This window comes from Dipteris shenzhenensis, chromosome 1 (genome assembly GCF_047967505.1).
Source record: "Dipteris shenzhenensis isolate YYH24624 ecotype China chromosome 1, Dip_SZ_1.0, whole genome shotgun sequence".
NCBI classification, from domain to species: domain Eukaryota; kingdom Viridiplantae; phylum Streptophyta; class Polypodiopsida; order Gleicheniales; family Dipteridaceae; genus Dipteris; species Dipteris shenzhenensis.
This window is the reverse complement of record NC_141596.1, coordinates 28344782-28365091: the sequence shown is the minus strand read 5'-3', so window position 1 is coordinate 28365091 and position 20310 is coordinate 28344782. Positions and strand designations below refer to the sequence as shown.

The 20310-nt window shown below is 43.4% G+C and overlaps 1 protein-coding gene across 1 annotated transcript in view; it reads right to left on the bottom strand.

Moving 5' to 3' along the window:
- Window positions 1-20310, bottom strand: part of TTN8 (Structural maintenance of chromosomes (SMC) family protein) — a 54702-nt gene that overhangs the window by 15949 nt on the left and 18443 nt on the right. The window contains exons 2-9 of the mRNA XM_087373888.1: window positions 14909-15145; window positions 9443-9676; window positions 8877-9115; window positions 8013-8279; window positions 7532-7802; window positions 7138-7262; window positions 6933-7042; window positions 6732-6839 (exon numbers count right to left, since the gene is read on the bottom strand). Coding sequence (XP_087230014.1) covers window positions 6732-6839; window positions 6933-7042; window positions 7138-7262; window positions 7532-7802; window positions 8013-8279; window positions 8877-9115; window positions 9443-9676; window positions 14909-15145 — 1591 coding nt within the window. The remainder of the gene's footprint in view (window positions 1-6731; window positions 6840-6932; window positions 7043-7137; window positions 7263-7531; window positions 7803-8012; window positions 8280-8876; window positions 9116-9442; window positions 9677-14908; window positions 15146-20310) is intronic.

The following is a 20310-nucleotide window of genomic DNA, read 5'->3' as shown; positions in this document are numbered from 1 at the left end:
ACTCTCACTCTCTTGCTCCCTTTCCACCTCTCTTCCCCCTCTCAGATGTGGCACCTAGCCAGGCAACAGATGACGTGGCAGTTCAGCAAATGACGTGGTGCACACACGTGTGGTGCTGACGTGGTAGTACACGTGGCAGCCAGGTGGCGAAGTACTCAGGTGATGTGGCAGTACATGTGGCAGCCAGCTCAGATGCTGACATGGCACTGACACGTGGCAGACAGGTGGCTAACCCGTGGTTAGTGTAACTCTAGCTAGCTGGACTTTGGTCAGAGGTCCAGTTAGCTGGCCCAACCAAACCAGACCATAACAGAACCAGTCTGGTCAGTTTGACCAGACAGTAACTATCCAGTCACAGACTAACCAGACCAGAACCAGTCAGTCTGGTTAGAGTAACCAGTAGTTACCCATCTGGTTACTGTCCCCCCCCAAGAAAAAAAAAAGTTGCAAGGACTGTTTCTGCTAACAGTTTTCACCTATCTGAGAAAGCATTTACTGTCAGAAAAAGCAGAAACCAGAGAAAAATCAGAGATTTGGACAAGTAAAGGGATGCATGCCTGTGTGCTCAGGAAAAGGGAATCAGATGCATACTCAGTGCTTTTTGCAGTAGCCAGAAAAGGGACAATATAGTTGTTGATGCCTTGGCAACTTTGTGGGTATATGCCTTGAGTTGACGGCAGCCCGGTACTGGCACAAGTTGTGAATGCAAGACACCTCTTGTTGAGGTAATTTTTCTTTTTGAAAAGCAAAGGCAACGTGCATTAGTTGCATACACAGTGTGTGTGAGAAACTTGCAGATCTCAGACGAGTTGCAAGAAAATGGCTCAATCACCTATCCAGTGGGATTCACAGGATAGGGATGCACATCCAAGACAGAGAAGTGTGCAACAAACTCAGCAAGAATTTAAGCAGATGGTATGCACTCGTATGCAAGAGATGGAAAATCTCAGAAAGAATCCAAGAGCTCAGCATTTGTTTCAAGCAGAAGCTATGCCTAATGCTGCGTATGATGTGCCAATGCCAGAGGCACACTCTCGTGTACAGCCAGAGAAAGGGAGATCTCATAGGGGACGGTCTCATAGCAGGAAGAGATCGAGGCATCATCACCAATCTCCCAGTCCTTCACCGTCTACCTTGAGCTCGACTTCTGTATCTTCTTCTTTATCAGATAAACCATCCAGGAAAAGAAGGAAACACAAGAAGTCTAGGAAGAGTAAGTCTTCCAGAGAGACCAAGGAATTCAAAGAGGGAGGTAAATCTGTCAAGTTTATGACCTATAATGGACAATATGGTCATACAGACAAAGCATTGCAGTTCATCAGGCAGTTTGATGCTGCATTCGGTACAGAAAAGTTTTCAAAATCCTCCAAGTTAAGAATGGTCAGTTTGTACTTGACAGCTACAGCTAGTGCATGGTGGAGTGCACAGACCACAGATGGGTCAGCCCCAAAGAGGTGGAAGGACTTCAGGAAAGCCTTCTACCAACAGTTTATGCCTAAACAGTTTAGAGATCATGTTCTTCAAGATTGGGACAGTTTGTCATATGGATGCACGAGATACAGTGGATGTGTACAATCAAAAGTTTTGGGATGCTTATTTGCAGGTTGCACCTTTCAAAAAGATCTCCAAAGAAACCCAAATGAGAAAGTATAGAGCAGGTCTCAGTCCAAGAATTCAGACAGTAGAGAATGCTTTGGGAACAAAGAACATTCAAGACCTTATGCATTCAGCTTCAGTAGCTAGTCTTGTGCCGTTACAAGATCCATCCACAGTACTATCCTTGCATGCAGGACGTGCTCAAAGAAAGAAAGCTGATTTTTCAAAATCAAAAAAGAGAGAGTATCCCAAGGTAGAAAAGAAAGGGTTTCACCCTCAAAAGCCGAGGGGTACTCAATTTTCAAAGTCATATAAAGGCAAATCCTCATTCACTCCTGAACAGATAGCTGAATTTCGCAGAGATGGGAAATGCTTTAAATGTGGGAAAGAGGGGCATATAGCTGCCCAGTGCCCTGAGAAGCCTTCGGGTTCTAAGGAGCAAAAAAAGCCACAAGTACCACCGAGGCCAATGGTGGGAGCAATCCCAGATGTTTTGGGGAGTACCTCAGACCCAAAGGAAAAAGAGCTTTTGCTATCATGGGGAAAGATAAGAGATCAGCAAGCATTAATCCTATTTGATCCAAGGTCTACAGACAATATCATATATGAAGAATTAGCCCTGAGATTAGGGATAAAAACTGAAGAGCTAGGCAGAGCTCTTGATGCTGATCAAATGTTCCAAGGGAATCCAGTGCAAGTTACTCCTTTGATTGGAAAGCTTCGTGTCCATGTGCAGAGCTATGTAGATTAGGAGGACTTCTTAATCTCTCCTCTCAAGCAGCATGATGTTGTACTTGGTACACCGTGGTTCCATCGAAAGAAAGTAACAATAGAATACCCTGAGAGGGTGCTGAGTTTTATCCATAGGGGGAAAAACCAGCGTTTAGTTGCCAAGAATAAAGGGGAGACTATCCCCATTGTATCTGATGTTACATGTGGTAAAGCAATAAAATCTGCAATTTCCGCGTACATGGTTTTTGTGAAAGAAAAAGAGAATGATATGCATGCTGAAATGAATGATGCAGACAAAGATAAATTTCAGTTTCTTGTAAACTTTAAAGATTGCTTTTCTAATGCTTTGCCAGGGGAGTTACCCCCAGAGAGACCAAAGGATCATCAGATAGAGTTAATGCTTGGTAGTGAGCCACCAAATAGACCACCTTATAGAGTCAATGCGACTCAGAGAGAGGAGACTATGACTCAGGTGCAGGACTTGCTGTCCAAAGGATTGATTCAGCCCAGCTCGTCTCCTTTTTGCTCACCATTACTACTAGTACAGAGGAAAGATGGTTCTTTTCGAATGAGCATTGATTATCGTGCATTGAATAAGATGACCATCAAAAATAGATTTCCGATACCATGCATAGATGATGTGCTTGACCAGCTTAGAGGAGCAAAAGTTTTCAGCAAGATAGACTTGAAGAGTTGCTATCATCAAGTCAGAATACAACCACAAGATGTACATAAGACAGCTTTTCGCACTACATTCGGGTTGTATGAATACTTAGTGATGCCTTTTGGGGCCTTTTGGGTTGACAAACTCTCCAGCCACATTCAATAGAATGATGGATCGCATCTTCTGAAAGTACAGGCATTTCACGGGTACTCTCTTTGATGATATCCTAGTCTTTTCAAAGACAGAAGAAGAGCACAGGGAACATCTTGCTTTCGTATTTCAAGAACTTCGAAATCATCAGCTTTTTGCCAATAGCAAGAAAAGTGAATTCTTTTTGGAAGAGATCCATTATCTGGGGCATATAATATCCAAGAATGGGATACAGATGGATCTTGCAAAGATCCGAGCCATACAAGAATGGCCTGAGTTGAAAACTGTGCATGAAGTCCGTAGTTTTTTGGGACCTTGCTCCTATTACACGAGATTCATCAGGCATTTTGCTGATATCGCAGCTCCATTACATGACCTTACTAAGAAAAATGCAGCCTTTACATGGGGAATATCACAGAAGAAAGCATTCAATACACTCAAGGAGAAGTTGACTACAGAGCCTATTCTTGTAGTCCCGAATCTTTATCTACCTTTTGATGTTGATTGCGATGCTTGTGGAGAGTGTGTTGGGGCTGCATTACATCAGAATGGACATGTAGTAGCATACGAGAGCCGAAGATTGCGTGATGCTGAAAGATATCTGGGAATCTATGAAAAAGAATTGTTGGCTGTAGTTCATGCTGTGAACACATGGAAGCATTATCTTTTGGGTGCACATTTTACTGTTAAAATAGATCACCAAAGTCTGAGATATTTTCTAACTCAGACAAAGCTTTCTGAGAAGCATATGAAATGGGCAAGTATGCTGTCAATGTATCATTTTCAGATTGTGCATACCCCAGGAATTCGGAACAGAGTGGCAAATGCCTTGTCCCGAAGACCCCAGGTCAACAATGTGACTATTGCTTATCATCAGGACCTAGAAGGCATGAGGGAGCAATATGCTAATGATGCAGATTTTGGTGAGATTTTACAGCAAATGCAAGAGGGGCAGTCCACCAATCACTATTCCCTGAAAGATGGGTATCTAATGAAAGATGACTGCCTATGCATCACCCAAGAGATGAGGAAAAAGATTTTGGGGGAATGCCATGCACCTCCCTATGCTGGACATAGAGGAATTACAGCAACAGTTCTAGCACTAGGATACGGAAAGATATACATCAATTACAATGGACTTCATTTTTTATTTGCCAAGATCAAAGTCAGGAATGATGGCATTTGGACTATCATTGATAGATTCAGCAAGCAAGCTCATTTCATTCCGGTTCGCAAAACCATAAAGGCAGATCATATGGCTAAGCTTTTCATGGCGCAGATTTTTAAGTACCATGGTATGCCTAAGTCCATTGTCAGTGATCGAGATCCCAGAATGACCAGTCTATTCTAAAGAGCTTTATTTAATAACATGGGGACGAATTTGAATTTATCTTCGTCTTTCCATCCCCAGACAGATGGTCAAAGTGAAGTAGCAAATTCTACAAGGAAGGGGATTGGGTACTTTTAAAGTTCGAGAAAGCTAGGCTCCACAAGTTTAAAGGCAAACAAAAAGTGTATGCAAAGTTATCTTCCAAGTATTATGGCCCTTTCAGGGTTATAGAAAGAATAAATGAAGTTGCATACAGGTTGGCATTGCCAGAGCATTGGAGGATTCACAATGTATTCCATGTGAGTCTTCTGAAGAAATTTCAAGGGCCAGAGCCTACAGAGCTAGTATTAGAGGATCCGCCAGAAGTGGATGAGCTGGAGGAGGTCCTTCCGCCAGAGCAGATTGTGTACCATACTGTACGCAAAGGCCCTCAGGGCAAGGAGTTTTACAGGTATCTTGTAAAATTCAAGAATTATACGGCATTAGATGCCAAGTGGATGGATGAAAACATGTTATCCGATCATCCACAGCTTTTGGATGTTTACAAGGAAGCTTTTCAATTGAGGTCAACTGAATAGAAGCCGAGGGGATGTCACCACAATGTAAATATCCTAAGTCAAAGTACAGTTGACCATTTATATGATCATAATTAAAGAGTTTTTATCCGTCTTAATTATGGTCAAAGAATTGACTACGGTCAAAGATATATGACTCTGGTCAATAAACCTGACATCAGTCGGGAAGACTTGGTTTATTACCAAGAGGGTTAACTGCAGTTAACCAAAGAACCACAGAGCTGACCACAGTCAGAGAGTGTTGACTTCAGCCAACGAGACTTGGCATGCGCCAAGAGGGTTAACTACAATTAACCAAGATGTGCCAACTTCGGTTGGAGAGACTTGACTATAATTAAGGCGCCTCGACCCTTGGTCAAAGCCCTTAATTATGATCAAGAGTGTTGACTTTCGTCAACTCGAGAATAAACATGTATTTTTACACTTGTTATGTGTGCACATGTGTTCAGTGGGGATGCCCACCGTGACTAGAATTAGTCCACAGTGTGTTATTTGCATGCAAAGCGCTAACAATTAATAGGTACCATGGTAGGTGCGCTTTAATTAATTGTTGTAGGTACTAGGAAGAGTTATTTTCCTAAGCGCCACGGGAGCCTAACAAGAGTCTAGGAGGCGATTCGCGTGACCAAGTGCTTCAAAGACTCCAGAGTTGCCCTTAGTGGCATGTAATTAGGAAAGTAATGTAGAAATTGACAAGTGGCTTGTTGCCAAGAAGGGGAGCCTTAGAGCTCATGTAATATTTATTCACGTTTGGATTTTTTGTATGAACAGCTTCCACGCTGAACTCTTGTACTCAGTTTTCTCTCAAGTAATAAAAACCTTCGGGGGGTCCAGCCGAACGATTGTCCTCGGCCCTAGTGTCTCTGTTGAGAGAGGGATAGAGGGAGAGAAATGAGAGTGTCTCTGCGGTTTTTTATGGGGGAGGATTTCATGTTCACACAACAAGCATAGGAATAGATGACCTAAAAGTTGCCTCAGCAGTTCACTTGGGTCCTAGCAACTACTAGAACATACTAGGTGTACCATCTGCCACCCCTAAGTCCAATGGCCACTTACCTAATGTATCTTAGAAGACACATCTAGTTATACTAACAATGCTACATGTCCTATTTGGGCACTATGAGCCCCTTAAGCCACTTAGGCCTAACCAGCAAAGACCATTGTCTTTAATTCCTAATTATCTAACCTAATATTGATGTAACATTTTCTCCCCCTTAAGAAGATATCCTCTACAAAGAAGCGAACCCTAATACCAACCCTAGGGAGAACAATCTCCTAACTAGAGGGAAACGTGCCCCGAGGGTGTGTTCACACCACACCACTCATAATCTGATGTGATTTGATTATGTTATATTCATTGTAGAGTGATGATGAAGTCTCATAGACCCTATGGTCTTTCAAAGACTTCTATAAACTTTCTTTCTTTCTTTCTTTCTTTCTCCATTTTTCAAGGACACAATAGGAAAATCCCACAAGGATCAAATAAACCGTGACCCAAAGGTATCATAAATCCCAGGAGTCTTGATTAAGGCATCCGCGACATTTTGGCCTTCTGAAGACACTGACAACCTCCCCCCTCTCTCTCTCTCTTCTCTCTCTCTCTCACACACACACAAACACACATAAAACAGCAATGTGCGCCATAGAGCTACAATAGGTAGGACTTGAGAACAAAACAGAATACCTTCAATTGCCCGATCATCCCACTTTTGTGAACGAGCTTCCATTCCACCACTAATGCCCCCAGTCATTGTGCCCGACTTTGATAGCAATATTCCATCAAGTGTTACCACTGCAGGGCATAAATCGTGTAACACAAGATAAAACAAACACTCCTTAATAGACAGACGTTGATGACAAATTGTGCACTTTATACATTGCTTACCTTTATAGCGCTCCTGTCCCCATGCTAACGCTTTTGCTTCTTCTAAAATGTCACATACAAGTGTATTGCCCACAGAATAAAGTACTGCTTTTTCCAGAGCAGGATCAAACGTTCTAACAGTTAAGAAAGATCAACCGAATGTAACGAGAACAGACATACAAAATGACACAAGATAGACCAAGCACGCATGCCCAAACAAGGATATTGTATAACATCATACACCAGTTTGGCAGTCCCTCCAAGCGTGCGTAACTTCTCCTGAATAGGCTTTACCCGAGCTGACTGCAACGGAATAAACGTCTGTGGAGGAAGACGCTGTTCCTTCAAATACTGCATTACAGCAAAAGACAATCTCAAGCCTCTAAAACCAATATCAATTACATGAGTCCTAAATGCCATGATCATCGCTCATATATCATTCTTTTTTAAGTCTTCCAAATGGCCACTTTAAGAATTTTGTAGAGTCAAGACTCAAAAGTAAGTGTACAGAATTGAGTCCAACAGCTTACAAACAGTAATAACCACTACAGCACACAAAGGCCAGCAAAATGGAAGCCAGGAAAGGTAAGCCCAAATTTTTATAAAGCTGGGACACTTGCCTTGATGCATTCCTTGCCAGTATGTTCATCCTCAACAACCACAGCATCCATAAATTTACCCATGGCCACAGTAATAGCAAGATTGTACTTCTTTTGTATCGGCCGACAAAGATCTGTCATTCTGCCATATACCCCTGCAAAGAGACGTTTAAGGCTCTCTACAGCCTCAGACAATTTTGCATCACGCTCACTTTCGCGCCTATCTGCCTTCACCTCCCGTAACTGATTCTCAATTTCATCCACCTTGGCTTTCAAATTATCATACTTTGTCCTGTTTGCAAAGAAAATGCATCCAATTTGTCAGGTCTACTCCTATGCTGGTTTGAATAACAGAATTCCATATAACCCAGTACAAATGTCCTTCGCAGAAAAGCTAATGGTTGTAGGATTGAACCACACTGCTAAATAGGATTTAAAAATCTCTTTAATGTGTGAAATTAAATCATTGCTTTGAAATAATTGCAAGCTGTTGCCCAGTCACCTTGATTTACGGTGTCTGTCTTGCATTTGACTAAGCTCAGTACGAATCTGAGAAAAATCTTCTTTGTTCTTTGAGACTGTTTCAAGTAGTCTTTTCATACGAGATTGCATTTGGTCCTCTTGAGAAGCTAGTTGCTGTTCTCTATTATAAAGCTGCTGAAGATTCTCCTCCAGATTATTTTTTGCCTCCTCATCAGCTTGCTGCTGTCGGTCAAGCACCTCCTTGTCCTGTTTCAACCTCGCAGTTTTTGTACCAGCTTCCTCTTTGCTGCCATGTTCAGCAACACCCGTGCTTAGAACGCATGCATCACAGTGGAGCCAAAGATATTTGACATATGGTCCAATGGATCTTACATCTAAGCAGTGGACCTTACGTCTTACCATTCAGACCAGGAAAAAGACCAAAGAGAAAATAAGTTAAATAGAATTTGAGACCATTGTGAGCAATGGATGAAGACTAAATGGCATCGAATGGAAGCTTTTGGATGTGTATAAGCATTTGCAAGTACATTTCTTCCCTTTTAGCAAGAAACTATATCATATCAGTAGCAACTGGTTTCACAATGCTGAAGAAGTGTGTGAGGTGCCGTCTTGTGGGATAGGACCAAAAAAAGAGGTATGTCTTCATATGCTGTCTTAACTATTATGTGTTGAAAAAGCGCACACACACACATGAATGTCTCAAAGAGACTCGACCTATGTACTACCATATGGGTGTTCATAAGAAGTGCTAAGCATCGCTTGACCTATTGAGGAACTTCAAAATAATGGCAAAGCTGATATGATAAATGACCTAATCCATTCCATGGAAATTATTTACAACTTGGATATTATTCAAATTTCAAAAGAGACATGGAAGCCTTACATCCGATGATATTCCTGCACCTGGCTCTCAGCCAACTGCAGTGGCCCTGTTCCTTCGCTACCTTGCTCGTTAAGCTCATTTAAGGCAGCGGTAACATCTTGCAGATCTCTCTGGAGCTTAGAAATTTCCTTCCTCTGCTTTTTCTGCTCTTCCCTCTTCTTTTCCAAATCCTTTTCACTATTTTTTATCTTCTGTGTTATCCGCGTAATCTCTTCCTTCAGCTTCAGGATTTCAGGATGCTGCACCATCCAAACACATAAACTAAGAAGATAAGGTTTGGAGATTATGACAGAAATTCCAAAAGGCAACCTGTAATGATCGCAAACAATCTTAGAACCAAGGACAAGTGTGTATGTCTGTTTAAAGGGCCCCAGACACCGGTACCCAAATATAGTGTTACTTTACTTAAAAGTCGAATCAGTAACTTTCCAAATTAGAGACAGCAGAGCAGCCAGCAATAAACATAGCCACCAAAGATTTCGTACCCTTGCCAAAAGGACTGCTCACAACAATTACTCCAAGAGAGTAAACTTTTTTAGAAAAGGGTTCAGAAGTAGCATACACACCTTTTTATCCAGTTCAGCCTTCTTTCTTGCAATTTTCTTTTCACAAAGCAATGCATCCTTCGTAAAAACAGATTGTTCTTTCTTTTTTTCCTTGACTTCAAGCTCTAATTGCTCTTGCGCCTTGTTAATCTCCTGAAGGTTTTTCTGATCAATCTCCAACTCTGCTTGAGTTTTCTCAATATCTTTGTCAATATTGTACATTTGCCAGAGAAAATACTCAGTTTTCAAAGATTTCTGCACATAAGAAAAAAGAATAAAAAATTACACCACACATATTATGATAGCATAACCTAAAAAGAAACCCAAAAAAATTATCTTATCAAAAGCATTATCATATACGTTTATATATTGTGCATGTATCAAACTAAGAAAAGGTGTGCGCTAAAAAATATCATCTCAAGTTCACGGTGTGACATCGCTGATTTGACAAGAGCCGGTACTCATTATGCCAGCTGGCCTACACTTTGTCTCCGATACATTTATGGATCATTGTTAGATATCCTATACCTAGATGAATCTAGGAACATTCCCAAACTCATCCTCTAAAAACACAACATAGTGCAGTTTCAATCTCACAATAGTCACTCATAAGATTGAAAACCATTAACTCCATCACGCATAGCAGGGACTAGCTACTATGACATCCCCACTGACGTCATCAGCGCCCAACAGTGGGGGTAGACCATAGTATAAAAGTATGCTCTCACACATACAAATCCACACACCCACACATACTTGAGCATCCATTTATACAAAGTCTTCGTACTGAGTTTCTGTCGGCACTCCGGAGGTGAAGGGCAAACTCAACCATGACAAAGGCTAGCACTAAAGGAGAAGGCTATTTCCATTTGCTTTACTTATGACCATATGTTCATTTTCTTTGTGTGAGTTCTTGTGACAAGAGTTCATACCTTGGCTGGTTATCTTCTAGAAATCCTGTGCGCATGGTTATGTACAGTTTGGACATGCTCCGATCACCATCCTTCAGTGTGTCCATGACACCTTCGGTGTATCCATGTCACCTTCAGTGTGACTCTATCTTCTTCAGAGTGATCTATCACCTTCCGAGTGATTTGTCATCTTCAATATAAATTTACCATCGAGTATGACCTATTTTTTCCATCTTCAGTATGGTCTTGTTTACACCATCTACAATATGGTAATGGATCTTTAGTATCCATGATAGTCACATCCGGTGCATAAGATGTACTTCAGATTAGTGAAGTTATGGGTCATTTGACTATATTCAATTATCAACATGCCGTACAAGACTGATAATGCTTCACACATCCACAAGGTTTTTCTCATGGTTTATTCCTAACACCTTCAGTTTGGCTTTGGGGGTGAGCCTCAGTGTGTTGGGAAACGATGCTTTGGCTTAATGAGGGTAGGTAGTATTTAACCGTGAGGCAAATCTTCAGAACCAGGATCAACACCTTGATCGCTCACATGCACATTAGTTAGGGCACGTCGAGGTCTAAAGAATGGCTTCAGAGTTCTCTAGGTCAAGTTCTGAGCCTAGCAAACCTAGGCTACTAATATAATTGCATGGGTAGAGGGGTCATGGACAAAGATTTTAAAGGACGTAGAATAATTAATTAAATTTTTAAAAGACATAATTACAACATTAAACTGAGTACAAAATACTCTTCTTATTCAGAAATAACTAACTAAATACTGCAGTTAAAAACTAAGATGCTAGAAATTGCTTTTTTAGCTTTCTATAGCTTTTCCAAACCTGCTTTTTCTAGTTTTCTCACAATCCACATCATGGTTAATTCGGTGCGAGCACCTTAACATAAGGTGCCATTCAAAGTTTTCAGGGCATTTTGGAAACGCTTCAAATCATAAGGTGCGCTTGTGTGTTTTTTTTTGGGACTTTCGGAATTCCCTTTTTTTTTTCTTTTTTTTTTTTGGGGATGTTTTTGGCTATGGGGGTTTTCATTTTTTTGGTGCCTCCAGATGCTGTCCGCTGCACGCAACTCCTTTGGATAGGCCTTTGCTTTGGTCTACCAGAGCTCTCAAGTCTTGCTCTCTCACAATCTCAGCCCCTTGCCTCTCTCAGCTCAATCCTCACTCAGCCCTTAGTTAGCACACCTTGCCTCTCTCAGCCCTTGGTGAGCCCTCTCTCAACCCTCACTCAGCCCTCTATCAGCTCTTCTCATCCTTTTCCCTTCTGCAGCTCTCTCTCAGCCCTAGCCTCCCCTTCATTCTCAGCCCTCCCTCTCTCAGTTCCCTCTCAGCCCCCTCTCACCCCTCCTTCACTCTCAAAGTCAACCAATGTCAAACACAATCGTGGATAAATGCATCTAACAACTTTGCAAGCTTTCTATTTCTATGCAGATGATTTAGTACTAATCTCAGACACAATAAAGGAACTATCCATACCAAGCACAATCGTGGATAAATGCATCTAACAACTTTGCAAGCTTTCTATTTCTATGCAGATGATTTAGTACTAATCTCAGACACAATAAAGGAACTATCCATACCAAACACAATAGTGGGACTAAAGGTGCATCTAATAGCTTTGCAAGCTTCTATGAGAGAGGTGAGATGTCAAAATAAATATCACCTTTAATGAGACACTTTGACACGTTTAAGGAGAGAACTAAGATATTTAGATCTTATATAATATATACTTAGAATGCATTTTTGTAGGACCCTAGTTAACCCGACAAACTCTTAATGCAAATATTACATTGTAAGGGTATATACTTCTATTGTACTTACTCTAGTTCCTCTTGAAACATCCTATTCACCATGAGGTAGTACTAGAATTCTAGTTATTTTCCAAAAAATAAATCTTTCCAGAGCTCACACCTAAAGACTTACACCAATGATCCCACATTCTTTCTTGGTGTAAGGACAAAAGCTACTTAATTCATCTTTGATGCATTACAACAAACAAGGTGGGGATCCCACTATGGCCCTGCCTTTTGGAGTGTCATTATAAGTCCCAGTGTAAGTAGCTCAATAAATATTTTGAATAACTTGTGAAAGGAAACGATAGGTGTAAATTGGAAGGAAAGGAAAAGAGAAAGAGCAACAGAAGGTGAAGGAATATCAGGAAAGATAGATGAGTGAAAGAGAGGAGAGAAAAGAGGTGAAAAGGGGGGGGGGTGTGTGTGTGTGTGTGTGTGTTGGAAAGGTCACCTCTCCATCTGTAAGCCCCAAAATGAGGAGAGCATGGGGGAGGGAGACCTAGGGCAGGATGTGCCCCAAAAGAAGAAAGAAGGGTACCTGGCAAGTCATGGAGCTCCCGATGTACAGGGCAGACATGTAGACATCAGGGACCTGCAGCAGCCTGATTGCGCAGGGATTTCCAGCAAGGACAGACGGCGCAGCAGTACGGAAGGGCACGGTATGCATACGTGGCTGTACGGGGCTGGTGAAGGCCTGGCAGGAGGCAAGGATGCTGCAGCAGGAAGGCACCTGCATGAAGAAAGATACAGGGCAGATGGCAGAGGCTATGGGCAGGAGTACAGCCTGCAATAGAGTCTCCAGCAGCAGCCCAAAAGGGCCTGGCTAGGGCCCTTATATAGGGCTGGGACCTTGCCTTAATTGGAGGACCAAAAGCCCTAGAAGTGTGGGCCAAAGGGCCCTAGTTTTGTGAGCCCTTAAAGGGCTGGTTGGGCTGAGCCAACCAGGTCGGTTGGGCCAGCCAACCTGGTCTGTCCAGTCGGCCCAGATTGGGACAGACTGGTCAGGTTTTTGACAGGCCCCTAGGCCTATAAAAGGAGGGGCTTCATGCCCCATTATTCATCCAACATCCAGCAGAAAGTGGAGCAGACAGGAGCAGCCAGGAGCCACTCCCTTGGGTCTCACACTAGGGGTGAAGGAGAGTTGAAGGTGAGCTGCAGACTGAGTTCCTAGAGGCTGGACCTTGGCTGTCTTCTAGGGCAGCAAGGTGTTGTGATCATCATACCTTCTGGAGCAGCCATTCACAAGCAGGTTGGAGCAGTGGGACAAGGACCTGTGTGCTGCAGACAAAGCTTGGCAGGGGCTGCCCACCTAGGCTGAATCACAGGCAGTAAGGTGGAGAAGAACACACTGGACAGAAAGTCTACAGAGGCTTGAGGTGGAGCACGCGGGCTCAAGTCTAGAGATAGCCAGCTGATAGGAGAAGGACCTTGTGGTAAGATCAGAGGACCACACCATTGGTGGGACTCTGGATCTGTCTCTCTTTTGTTGTGTCCATAGTTTTGGACGGAAATATATTTTGGTGGTTTCTCTATCTGCCCGGTTCATTGTCTATTGATGAGTCTGCACATCTATCGAATGCACATAAGTAAAGAAGTTTTATATATACCTTTGTAAGACTAGAATAAGTCCAATCATACAAATTTAGAATTTTTGTTGTTCTAAAGATCAAAAATCTACAAAGAAAGACAAAATTAAAAATTAAAAAAAAAATAAACAAAAAGATTAAAATAATAATAAGAATAAATGAGAATAAGATTAGCTATTGGGGCTTCTGCACCCGCGTAAGATAAAACGATGTAGTTGAACAGCTGATCACCACTTGGACGAAAATTCAAAGAATTTGCATGTCCGCTAAGGCGATAGAAAAATATACCTTTGTAAGACTAGAATAAGTCCAATCATACAAATTTAGAATTTTTGTTGTTCTAAAGATAAAAAATCTACAAAGAAAGACAAAATTAAAAATTAAAAAAAATAATAAACAAAAAGATTAAAATAATAATAAGAATAAATGAGAATAAGATTAGCTGTTGGGGCTTCTGCACCCGCGTAAGACAAAACGATGTAGTTGAACAGCTGATCACCACTTGGACGAAAATTCAAAGAATTTGCATGTCCGCTAAGGCGATAGAAAAATATACCTTTGTAAGACTAGAATAAGTCCAATCATACAAATTTAGAAGTTTGTGATTCCACACCCCACATACACATTGTGTGAGCTCCTGGGCATTACTATAAGTCTTCCGCTGCGTGTACCCTTTGTTGGGTATTTTCTAACAGTGTGGTGGATGGGCCATTAAATAAAAGTGGGGACATGGCAAGACTAATATAAATGTGGTGTCATACAAAGACAAAGAGAGCCTCCATCTTTAGAGAGAAATACTTAACAAAAGACAAAAGCTTTAGGATAAAAGACAAAAACATTTAGGACCTCCACAAGCAAACAAAAACCTTAAACCCTAAACACATTAGGAGCCCTTAAACTTCTACTAACCCACATTTAAGCCTCATACTAGCCATAATTTGCAAGGTCAAATTGACCAAATGAACTAACTTCAAAACTATGGCCCTTGATTAGCAACTCACTAACCATCATCCCTTAGGACCCTTGCAGGGCCAAAAAAGTATGTGGACTGGCTGACTTGAACGAATGTGCGCACAAGACGAGATCCCAACACCGCACTATGAGTGTACTAGGTATTTTACTATTATGCAAAATTGTACCAATTGCCGTCCATGGAAATAGGCTTGTTATCATACCAGCTCACCCTGTAAGCGAAGATGTTTCTCTGCTTCTTCTTTCTGTTCTTTCTTTTGCTTTCTCTCAGCAGCCACGGACCTTTTTTTCTGGTATGCGAATGCTGACTTCTCCTCTGCATGAGCTTTGCGTACTTCCAATTCTTCATAGTCTTTCTTACACTCGTCTGAACCAGATATTTGCTCAAAAAGGGCTGTTAACTCCTTTGGACTCTTTGATGCAATAGATTCAACATCACCCTGTCAACACCATTCAAATACCAAATGATAATGAAGCCTGGAAACATTCGTCACATGCTCTTATGAAAAAAGAGATACACCTGAGACAGCTCATTGCAGCGGTGGAAAACTGGAAAGTATGGACTTTAAGTTTTTTTTTAAAGGAAGAAATTTCCTAATTGACATGTGAATCAATCTTAGCGTGTTTCAATTTTGATGATTATATGCAACCCATGTTATTGAATTGCAGATGATTACAAATCTTACAAAGCTGAAGCAGCCAAATTATCCTCATAATCTGAATGACCCTTCCACATGACAAAAGGAGATTGCTTGTGTCTTTCTGACTGTACCTCGCAACCTTGCCTTTTGCGACCTGAATGACCCGTTATGAAACCTTATTAACTAGCTTTGTTCCTTTTCCAAGATAACTGAACGATCGGGTTCTCTTTTAGGACACAGCTCATTAGGTAGATCTGAGAATTCATTGACACATAGTTGTAGGAAAGCATCCTATCAGGGTCATCTACTATCGAATTTTCCTGCAATACATTGTACATCAATTTTAAGCACATACAAGCCCACATTTTTCTCAAGTTAATCTTCTGGGAGATCTGCATTCTAGCAGATCAGATACGGCTGTTTCAATTCTAACAAAACTTTCCAACAGAATTAACAACCCAAAAGCATATTTATAGGGCACATATAAGGACATAGAGGTAACCTTGGAAGGCATATGCTTGACTTTCACAAATCGACAACAATTGTGAGTTCACCGTTGACCATGTCACCCATGGGACTGCCTTTTCCCAGAACTTGAAAGCAGTAATCTTGCAAGGTCAGCAGAAGAATGCAAAAAAGATTGTACATGGCCTGCCAGGAATTGCAGATGTGAAGGCTATGAACAGGATTCCAAAGCAGAAGGATAATGAGAAATTCACAGTTTGCTGATGAAAGGTTTGGAGGCCTATAAACAGCATTCTCCTGAAAGCAATATACGCAGCCATCTACCTCGATGACCTGCTTGTCTAGCATCCAAATTCATCCCCACCTGTGAGTCCCCAAATGAGGACATGGAGGGGGAGGACCTGCGGCAGAAAAGGGCTTGACAGAGATGCCATTTGGGCAGAGACAAAAACGAGAATATGGGTTGCCACATGGGCAGCATGCAGCCTGCCATAGGATATGAGAGAGAAATGAAATACGGGATTCCCCTTCTCCTATGTGTGAAATGGTCCCAAGGAGAAGCATCAGGGCGAGAAGGTGTGGACGAAGCGGTAAGGGCTGTTAGAAATTTACCAACAGAGGGTACGTAAAGCGGAATACTGATAGAATAGCCCAGGAGCTCACACTGTGTGTGCCCACTCAGCCTCCAAAAACCGCCCCCACCATCCCTATATCTTGGGCTCCACTTGTTAGAAAATAACCCAACAGAGGGTACACACAGCGGAAGACTTATAGTAATGCCCACGAGCTCACACAGTGTGCGGTGTGGGTGTGGAATCACAAACTTCTTTACTTATGTGCATTCAATAAATGTGCAGACTCATCAATAGACAATGAACCGGCCAGATAGAGAAACCACCAAAATATATATTTCCATCCAAACTATGGACACAATACAAGAGAGAAAGATCCAGAGTCCCACCAATGGTGTGGTCCTCTGATCTAACCACAAGGTCCTTCTCCTATCTGCTGGCTATCTCTAGACTCGAGCCCGCGTGCTCCACCTCGAGCGTCTGTAGACTTTCTGTCCAGTGTGTTCTTCTCCACCTTACTGCCTGTGAATCAGCCTAGGTGGGCAGCCCCTGCCAAGCTTTGTCTGCAGCACACAGGTCCCTGTTCCACTGCTCCAACCTGCTTGTGAATGGCTGCTCCAAAAGGTATGATGATCACAACACCTTGCTGCCCTAGTAGACAGCCAAGGTCCCAGCCCTTAGGGAACTCAGTCTGCAGCACTCCTTCAACTCTCCTTTACCTCCAAGATGAGGCCAAAGGGAATGCCTTCAGGCTGCTCCTGTCTGCTCCACTTTCTGCTGGATGTTGGATGAGAAATGAGGCCACAAGCCTCTCCTTTTATAAGCCCTAAGGCCTGCTGTAGAAAACCGACCAGCCAGCTTCATACTGGCTGACCAGACTGGCCGACCAGTGGTCCAGCCCTTTAAGGGCTCACAAAACTAGGCCTTTATGGCCCACACTCTTAGAGCTTTTGGCCCTCCAATCTAGGCAAGGGCCCAGCCTATATAAGGCATGCCTCTGCCCACTGGCAGCCCCATACACCTGCGCTCCTGACCTGCCATGTCAGCACCTGTTTATCCTGTTCTCCTGATCTGCCACGTGTGCGCCTCAGCTCTGTACTATTCCGTACTGTTGCTGATGTCATCAGTGGTCTCTTCTCTTGGGTCCCTACTGCTGTCCTCTGCTCCGCCTTATGCTCCTGCAGATCAGCCAGGTACCCGCCTCTCTTCTTTTGGGGCACATCCTGCCCTAGGTCTCCCTCCCCCACGCTCTCCTCATTTGGGGGCTTACAAATGGGGAGGTGACCTTTCCAACACCACTCCCCCCTGGGCTGTGGGCTGGGCCATATGTCTGACCAATCTGGCCGACCAGCCAGTTCCATGGCCCTATATAAGGGCAGGGTGCTGCGCTTTTGCAGCCCCTCCCGTTGCCTCTGCCAGGCCCTCCTGTAGGCCCTTGCCCTGCTCATGAATGCGCCACTTCGCTGGCCTTCTCCAGCCCCTTTTCTTTGTGCAGGTTCCAGCCTTGGTCCAGCCCTTCAACCAGACCTTATCATCTGCTGTCAACCTGCCATCCATTGCGCCCTGTTCAAGGCCTTGTTGCAGGCCAACAACCTGCCCAGGCCACACCTGCCTTTCCATGCTGGCGCCATTTCTCTCTCTGATCCCTGCCCACATGGCAGTCTTCTTTTCTGGGCACATGTTGCCCTAGGTCTCCCTCCCCCACGCTCTCTTCATTTGGGGGCTTAAAGATGGGGAGGTGACCTTTCCAACACCCCCTCTCACCAATACATCTCAGCCCAATGCCAACACATCAATGACGTTGCCCCAACAGCTCCCAAGTTGGAACCCTCTAGGACAATTCGGTGTCGATTCCCATCCCTAGCTTTGATTTTTTAGATGCCTACTTGATCTTGGGTACAGTTAGGACATTATTTGGGCAGTCCGAGGACTCCTGCTGCTCCTGCACAAGCAAACCATCCTTGTACACAGATCCATCCTCAGTAGCACCAGATGGCACCGCCACTCATGTGCCCGCCTTCGAACTCGAGCAATCCAGACGCCACGCTCTTCTAGTTGTCCCCCTCATAGTGAGTAAACAACCTGGAGTCTTCTAGGCACCATGCTCTAAGGGTTTGTTTCAACCCGTCCTTCCTCTGGCAAGGTCCGCAACAAAAGAACCATCTTGAGAAATGACATCCCAAGAATATTTCCAGATAACTTGGACCACGAACTCTTACTGAGCTCTCAAGTAAGTACTCTTCTGGCTTCAGTACACCTTGGCCATAATCACCTTCTAGCAACCTGCGTCTGAGATTTGAAGAAGCACCCACACTTCCCCTTTTGCCTTCCAAGAAGGCCCATTCCTTCCCAGAACCTCGTACTGCATGTTTGCTTGCTTTGAAAGCAAACCATGCACCTCATCGAGGCACATACGAATAACCTGTGTAATCCTACTACAACCACCATCTAAACGTAAAACTCTAGGGCACTCCCTGGAATCCACCCTCGTGTCACTAGCAACAGCCGCACACCTGGAAGTTTCCAAGCACTCCATGCTGTCCTTCACCTTCACAAAGGTCTCTAACTCCCCGTCGGCCCACATCTCAATGTCAGACATCTTCACTATGACTTCTAGGTCGGCATATTTTACCTCAATAACACATGGAGATGTCACCATGAACAGTTTTCCGATTGCCACATTAGCTTTGGCTTTTGTATCACCATCTGAATCTAAGTCGGACTCCTCCTTGTTCTTTTGATCCGCCTTCTTTTTTCTGCAAAAATGGCTTGGCCTGTCGCAATAAGAACACTTTTTCTTTTGCTTCCTCTTCTTATCTCCGGAGTCATCCTTCTTGGGCTTGCCACCATTAGGCTTTCCCTTTCCTTTGCCAGCAGTATCCTTTGCGAGCCTTGTCATTGTTGTCGTTCTTGTAGAGCTTCTCCCTAGCTTCTTCCTAGAGCAGTAATGGACCCAACTCCTCGAAAGTCAGAGGTTTGGTCCTCTACCCTGCAGTCACAGTCGTAACGAAGCTCCTTGGTAACCTTCGAAGTACCATCAAGGCCAACTGGTCGAAGTCTACCTTCTATTATCTAACCAACCGATGCTAGTTGATCCCTCACACCTTGACCTGGTCACGTTTAAGACGAATTTTGTTTGTACAACATTTGTGACCGATCTCAAAGCATGTTTTCTCCTGCCCCAGTATATGCTTAACTTAGAGGATGAGTTTTCTCGTCTCTCCCAAACGGTTTACCGGTGTTGACGTGCAGTAACAAGGTCATCACGTTGGCACAACACTTAGGCGTGTCTAAGAGCGACAAGATGAAGCAATTCATTTGAGGACTGCACATCAACATCTGATTTACCATCCACAGCTTCGACCCGCCGGATTACGAGTGGGTGCTGACTCTCGCACAAAATCCGAAGATGATGCTGAACGGGGGAAAGCCCAAGTAGGTACAGAAGGATTCCAAATCCCCACAGTAGTCAAACACCACAGCCGGTAAAAATCAAAAGAAGGACAACCAGTTTTAAAAGAAAGACGGCCAGGCTTCTGGTCAAAAGGAGTCCAAGCCAAAGATGACTCCAGATGAGAAGGCTAAAGTGGATATTACGGGAGGCTACCTATAGCCTGACGAGCAAAAGCTCATTGCTTTCATTGCCAACACATTGCTGGGCACGGCAAGAAGGATTGTCCGAAGTGGCTTGCCAAAAAGGCTGCAAAAGCACCTACTTCGTACGTCGCCAATGTATTGGTTGTTCCAACCCCGCCTCCATCCTCAGCTACGAATGTTGTCTTCCCTACTTTGGACGTCATTCCCACAGTGGTCTTTCAAGGTAAGGAGGAGGGTGACTTCTCATATCAAAAAAAGATGCCCATTCGACATACGGCACAACTGATGGGCATCTGTTTATTATATTGTTCGATATGGGAAGTTCAGAAG